Source organism: Alosa pseudoharengus, unplaced genomic scaffold (genome assembly GCF_046254945.1).
Source record: "Alosa pseudoharengus isolate Yale_2024_CS ecotype anadromous, Long Island Sound unplaced genomic scaffold, YU_APseudo_1.1 YU_APseudo_1.1_scf_16, whole genome shotgun sequence".
NCBI lineage: Eukaryota > Metazoa > Chordata > Actinopteri > Clupeiformes > Clupeidae > Alosa > Alosa pseudoharengus.
Genome location: NW_027468630.1, coordinates 21,339,268 through 21,346,767, shown reverse-complemented (window position 1 = coordinate 21,346,767; position 7,500 = coordinate 21,339,268). Strand labels below are relative to the sequence as shown.

Below are 7,500 nucleotides of genomic sequence, written 5' to 3'. Positions count from 1 at the left end.
GCCTACTGAAAACAAAACAAAACTGTTCAATGATTTATTTGACTGAGAATCAGTCTGTATTATAACATAATATCCAACAAATACTTATGTTAATCAACTTCCCCTCTATGTGGTTATCATCTACTCCAGTAAAACATTCAGTAATATTCCCAAAAACCCCTGAGTCATCTCATGGAATGGAAGAAGGGAGCATGGTGACTGGCTCTAAAAGTTCCATGAGGACGCTAGCGAGGGTTATTATGGCCTGGAAATTCACAACTGAGAAGCCAAATATCAGGTTGGCCAGAGTTTTTTTAAATCCCTACACATTTCTTATGTGAAAGCAAATGCATTCACTATGCTCTCTAATCAAAAAGAACTCTAAAACAGGAGGCTCAGATTACGGGAAAGGAAGAAGGCAGGTTGTGTTCGGCCTCAGCACTATCTAGTAAGTCCAGGTCTACTAAAGATATCACAGCTCATGGATAATTTACTGGTCATATATCTTCTCCATATTCTGTGGATGCCCACTGAACACACAGTTGTGTATCTGTTCAAGATCCATAGATCACAGATCCCATAGATTTGTTTCATTTGTCAAATCTTTATCCCTTATCTAGCCCACACATATCAACCACACAAAACAAATAAACAGTCAACTAGTCAATGCCTAGTTTCAGTGATAGCAAAAGCCCAGAGCATCCACTTTGGGTCCTGAAAGGAACTTAAAAGTTAAATAACCTATATTTCCACCGGGATTTAGCCAGATTTCCTCTACTTCCTACACATTCTAAACTGATTGGTTGTCAGGGAAACAGCAAGATCAGATATTCAAATTAGACTACCCCTACATCACCATACAACCAATAGGTGATATGTCTTACCTCCTCCCATTGGTGGATGTAGCGTATGAGGCGGGACAGCCTCAGCAGCCGGAGCAAGCTGAGGATCTTGGTGAAGCGGACGATGCGAAGCGCGCGTGCCGTCTTGTAGAAGTCCGAGTCGATGCGCGTCTCCACGATGAGGAAGATGTAGTCGACGGGGATGGAGGAGATGAAGTCCACCACGAACCAACTGCGCAGGTACTTGATCTTGATCTGCTGCGGGTCCAGGATGATCTCCGTGTTGTCCTCTTTGACGATGCCCGTGCGGAAGTTGAGCACCAGGTCCATGAGGAAGAACGTGTCTGAAACAACGTTGAAGACGATCCAGGGCGGCGTGTGCTCATCCTTGAAGAAGGTGATGCCAACGGGGATGATGATCAGATTGCCCACCATAAGCAGGAGCATGGTGAGGTCCCAGTAGAACCTGATCAGTAAAGCGAAAACGAGAAGAAATGACAATCAGTCATCAGTCACTACCAAGTTCACTCAGAACCTCCAAGCATCTCTCCAAATTACACGTCCCTGTCATGTCGTGCCATAGATTTTTTTTGTCCCGTCACTAGACAAATGGGGGAGAGAGGGAGATGGGCATCATTGCAAAGCAAAAGTCAGAAAGTGGCTGTTCACAGTTCCTTCTCAGAGTTAATGAAAAGCAATTAATGGGGAGACATGAGATTCAAAACCAAGAAGGAGAGTAAAAAAAAAACACACAGAGAAGTGGTCTGTCAGAAATACAGAGAATTAATTGCTAGAGTTAGAAAAGTGCCTGAAAAGTGGTTTGCTACAGAAATAGAGAATGTAAGGGAAATACAAATGCTGATAATGTAAGAAAACTGTCTGCCCAAAAGTTGGATGGTCTCTGAAGACCCATTTCCTTCTACAACTTATTTACAACATTTAAGCAAATTCTCCAGATTAAATGTGTCACTGTTATCGTGTTCTTGCCTTTCCCCAGAAGGTATTTGGTTTTTAATGACTCAGCCAACAAGTAGAACTCTTCTAGAAATGTGACGGCTAAAAAATGAGCTGAACATTGTGTTTCTGATTATTCAATATCGAAATACATTAAGCTATTTGCACTCTTGGTAGACACAGCAGATTTATTTCACAGAGACCTACAGATGAGAAAAATACTAATACTGTTTGGTTTTAGTTCCACAGCTGTTTGTGCAGGCGCTTTGAATAACCTAAGCAGGATCAGAAAATTCACACACGCAGACATACACATAAACACACACGCATGCTAACTAATACACACACACACACACACACACACACACACACACACACACACACACACACCACACATACACATGCCAGAAAAACAATGTAATAATGTGGATTGACAAAGAGTCTGTAATTAATTTGTTTAATTCATAATGTAATTTCAAACAAAGCTATTACCTTTGCACAACTGATTCATTTATTACCGGCTTTTCCTCAGAAATCCGAGCACTCACATCGCTATCGCCAGAAATAAATAGTGGCTGGCCTATCTCACAAGGAGATCTAATTGCATTGTATTGTAAATTGTTACTCCTCGCCGGCGGTCTCTCTCCGGCTGTTTGGTGGCGGCGAGGTCAATAAGGGTTAACCGCTGATTACTAAGTGTGGCGCAACCTCGTCCATCCTCCCAGTGTCTCCTCATGTTTGGTTATAAATTGCCCCTGCTGGCTGACCTGTAATTGAATCTAGATTGGCTCTCTTGTATAAAGGATGAAGTATCCTTGGCGCTGTGTAGATTGCATTGTGAGGAACGTCAGCTTGTGAGCTGGTCTTGCAGAGGGCAGATGATTTAACCGCTCGAGCATAGCTGCCCCATAAAAATCCATCTTGGGGGCAAAAGTAATTTAAAGCCCCTAGGGCAAAAACAAATGAAAGCCGTGCCGTTCTGTATGTTGATGCATTTTGACGTTGGGATTTTAACCTGGGGAAAGTGAAGGGAAAAAAGAACAATCCCTGGCTACCCCTGGGAGCACTCACTCTCTTGTTCATGGACACGACATGTTACTCCAAATAAACACTAATTACACACACAGCTGTCTAGGAGGGTTGAGCCACATTGTGGATGGATTAACACTTACAGACACACACACACACACACACACACACACACACACACACATACACATGCCTGGGAGCTCTCATTCTCTCTCTCTCTCTCTCTCTCTCTCTCTCTCTCTCTCTCTCTCTCTCTCTCTCTCTCTCTCTCACACACACACACACATACAGACACACACACAAACACACAAACACACACAAACACATCCATGTGCAGACACACTAACACACACAGACATGCAAACATGCTCACACACACACACACACACACACACACACACACACACACACACACACACACACACACACACACACACACAAACACACACACACAAACACACACGTTTACATCCAAAACTGTGACAGTAATTGGAATTCTTCAAAGTAACAAGGGTATCCACTCTTTCAGAATCCTGTCAAGCGGAGTTATATTTAGTGAGACGTTCCCACCACTGTTTTTTTTTTGGTTAAGACTTAAAGCCCAGGAGAACCAAAGAAACTTCAAAGAGGGGGGGGGGGGGCGTGTTCGCCGATAATGACATTTGTTTCTAGAATGTCACAATTCGAACAGCATGCCAAATGTCAAGAAAACCTTGTGAACTGAAATTACGTGCGCGAATCAGATTGGCACAGAAACACAACGGACGCTCACAACAACACGGCCGTAATGCTGGGTTTTATGTATCTCATCATTTCTTGCTGTGCTGACACCTGGACGCACCTCCTCACTAAGTCCTCTGCCTGTACTAACACTTCTCAGAACCCAACAAGGAGCCTCAAAGTGGGTCGGACCAGAACTGAGCTCAGACACCAGGAGGTAAAAAAAAAGAAGAAAAAAAAGGAGGGCTGTCTAGCAGACAACCCCTGTGGTCTGTGTTTTTTTCTGTGAGCGTGGAAATGGAGGACAGGGAGAGAGTTGCTCTACTCTCCTGTAGTCCACTGTGTCCGCTCTCCTGAGCCGGAAGGAAGGGAACGGAAAGGGAACGGGAAAGGGTGAGACGCAGAACAGCGAGACAGCGGGATGGGGGACCCCAGGGAGCGACGCACCTGCGTGAGTTCCACCTGTTCTCTGCCCATGAGCCAGGGACACGAGGGAGAGAGGGAAGAATGGAGTGATAGAGAGAGGGACACAAGGGTGAGAGAAATGGAGGGAAGGAGAAAGGGTGGAAAAGTTGGATGAGAACGAAGGGTGGAGTGGAAAGTAAAAGGATGAGACAAAGGAGGGGAGGGAAAGAAGAAGGTGGAGACAGATAAAGAGTGATAGAGGAATATACCTAAAGGAGAGAAATAGGGACAGATGGAGAAAGGATCTGTAAAACGAGATGCAGGTATTGATGAACGTAAAAGATTCCAGAAACAGCGGAGGGCACAGAGAATAAACTCTATAGTGTGATCAGTCAGGGAAGGAGAAGAAGAGAGGGATGAGAAGGAGGAGGAGTGATGGAAAGATGGAGTGACAAAGTGATGGAAATAATGAGTGGGTGAAGGTTGTGTACAAGCATGGTGCAAGGAAGCGTGTGCCATTCTTTCTGCACTATTTACAGAGCAAAGCACTGTGCTTGAAGATACACTCTTTATGTTTAATCGTTGTGTGTGACTTTATGTGAAATACATGGGCTAACTCTCCGGTACATAATATGGCCCTCTGTGTGTGTGTGTGTTTATTTGTGTGTATGTGTGTGTGTGTGTGTGTGTGTGTGTGTGTGTGTGTGTGTGTGTGTGTGTATGTGTGTGTGTGTGTGTGTGTGTGTATGCGTGTGTGTGTGTGTGTGTGTGTGTGTGTGTGTGTGTGTGTGTGTGTGTGTGTGTGTGTGTGTGCGCGTATGTACATGCGAGCCCTCTGTGTGTGTGTGTGTTTGTTTGTGTGTGTGTGTGTGTGTGTGTGCGTCTGTGTGTACAGTGTGTGTGTGTGTGTGTGTGTGTGTGTGTGTGTGTGTGTGTGTGTGTGTGTGTGTGTGTGTGTGTGTGTGTGTGTGTGTGTGCGTACTGTATGTGTATGCAAGCATGTGTCTACTCATCTGTGTGGCATGATAAGCATACATATTATACTATGTGAACATGCACTGTATGTGCACGAAAATGCTTTTATTTGGTGGCTCTCTCCAAAACCCTATTCAAACCCCATGGTACAATCTTTGCTTCCTAAAACTCTTTCTTCTTTGATATCTCCTACAGCAGTGTTTCTCAAACTTTTTCAGACCAAGGACCACTCAACCAGTAAAAAAACCTCACGGACCACCTAGCTAATAGACACAATAGGCCTAGTCACTGAACCACCTTGCTAATTGTCTTTGCACCTTGCTTATTGTGTCAGAGGATTCATATGATTTAAACTGGCATAGCTTACATAGGCAGTGTTGCAGAACTATTTGAATTTACATACAAGTTGGTTCAATATTGCAAACAACTCATCTATATTATTTTTTACCACGTCTGCTCGCGGACCACTTGGGATAGCTTGCGGACCACCAGTGGTCCCCGGACCACACTTTGAGAAACACTGTCCTACAGTATAATATTAGAATATACAAATTACAACACTCACTTCTAGTTGTGTTTGGTTAGACAAACAGACTGTTAAATTGTAAATGTTGATTTTTCTCATGCTAAACAGCATAATCTCTGACTCCCACCAGTCCTGTAGTTGCATATAAGGACAACTACATTTCAAGTCAAGGCTTCATAGAACAGATGAATCCATTCACTATATTAGAGACTGCAGATGTCAGAAATCTTAATCATGCCACGAACAGTTTGTGGCAATTGCACCATATTGCCATTAATCATTAAGATTGCCGTACTGTTTTACAGTTTTACATTTATTGTGAAATATCATAGCAGTGTCCCATCACCATTGCCAATAACAATCACTCAAATAATAGTTACATATAATGTTAGATGCAGTACCATATCATGTCATGTCACATGCTTGTGAGCATGAAAATATTTTGGCTGTTGTCATAAGACTTATTGAAAAAACTGGATGTAAATAATCTTTCATAAATACAGCATCAACAGTCATGAAAGCACAATAGTCCATGTTAAATTACACCCTATAAAGAAGGGATCCATGTAAAAATGATACCCAGTAAAGAAGGGGTCAATGTGACATGATACCCTATAAAGGAGTCTATGTAAAATATACCCTATAAAGAAGGGGTCCATGTTACATGATACCCTCTATAAAGAAGGACTCCATGTAAAATGATACCCTATAAAGGAGGAGTCCATGTAACATGATATCTTATCAAGGAGGGTCCAATGATACACTATAAAGAAGGGGTCTATGTAAAACTGTACCCTATAAAGAAGGGGTCCATGTAACATGATACCCTATAAAGCAGGGGTCCATGTAACATGATTCCTTATCAAGGAGGGTCCATGTAAAACTAGATGTACCGCAGAGCGGTACAAAATCCAGTCCAGCACATTTTTTCCACAAAAATAAATCACGCTGAAAGGCATATATGATTCTAACTGTCTCACTAAATTGCATTATGCACACTCAATTCTCACTGGTATCTGCTAGACAACAAGTACCAAAACATGATTAGTTCATAGATTTCACATGTAAAATTCATTTTATACAACCCCACCCCCAACTTGCCTGTTCATAATTCTGAGAAATTCTTGAATTGTGTGCATGTCTGCGTGTACATGTTTATGTTTATGTGTGTGTGTGTGTGTGTGTGTTTGTGTGTGTGTGTGTGTGTGTGTGTGTGCCTGTGTATGTGCCTGTGTGTGTGCATGTGCATGCATGCGTACATATGTCTACTACTGTGTGAGTATGTGTCATACATATGATTACTGTGAATGTATGTGTGTGCGTGTGTATCTGTTTATGCACATGTGTGCATATGGAATGGGTTAACATGACCCCTGGAGGAAAACATACGCAAAAAATTGGTCATCCTAGGCCCTACGATTCTCAAGATATTCACAGAAAACTGTTGGTGTACGGTCACTAAATGTACACATAAATTATTTTATTGTAAGGCCCCCCATGAACGAAAGTTCACGAAACTTGGCATGCCTTCGGAGGGTGTCATAATGATCCTACACTTTTAATTTCGTGCCGTTTTGACCATGTCAGCCAGAGATATTGTGATGAAAACACCTAATTTTTTGCTTTTTAATTTTTAACTAGGTGGCGCTATACATGAAAAAAGTGGTAATGGGATGGGTTGACATGGCCCCTTAAGACCAACATACAAAAAAAGGTGGTCCTCCTAGGCCCTACGGTTCTTGAGATATTCACAGAAAACTGTCTCCGGCCACCTACAGGCCAGTTGGTGTATAGTAACATAAATTAATTTATTGTGTGGCCCCCCATGAACGGAATTCCACAAAATTTGGCGTGCATACAGAGGGTGTCACAATGATCCTACACTTCCAATTTCGTGCAGTTTTGACTATGTTAGGTCACAGATACCTGCGATTACAACACCTCATTTTTACTTTTTTGTGTTTAACTAGGTGGCGCTATACATGAAATGAGTGGTTATGGAATGGGTTGACATGGCCCCTTGAGATCAACATACAAAAAAAAATGGTCCTACTAAACCCTACGGTTTTC

At 42.6% G+C, this 7,500-nt stretch overlaps 1 protein-coding gene across 1 annotated transcript in view; it reads right to left on the bottom strand.

The window, feature by feature from the left end:
- hcn4 (hyperpolarization activated cyclic nucleotide-gated potassium channel 4) overlaps positions 1–7,500 on the bottom strand; it is a 96,897-nt gene that overhangs the window by 66,588 nt on the left and 22,809 nt on the right. Inside the window, exon 2 of the mRNA XM_076286598.1 lies at positions 864–1,287. Coding sequence (XP_076142713.1) covers positions 864–1,287 — 424 coding nt within the window. The remainder of the gene's footprint in view (positions 1–863; positions 1,288–7,500) is intronic.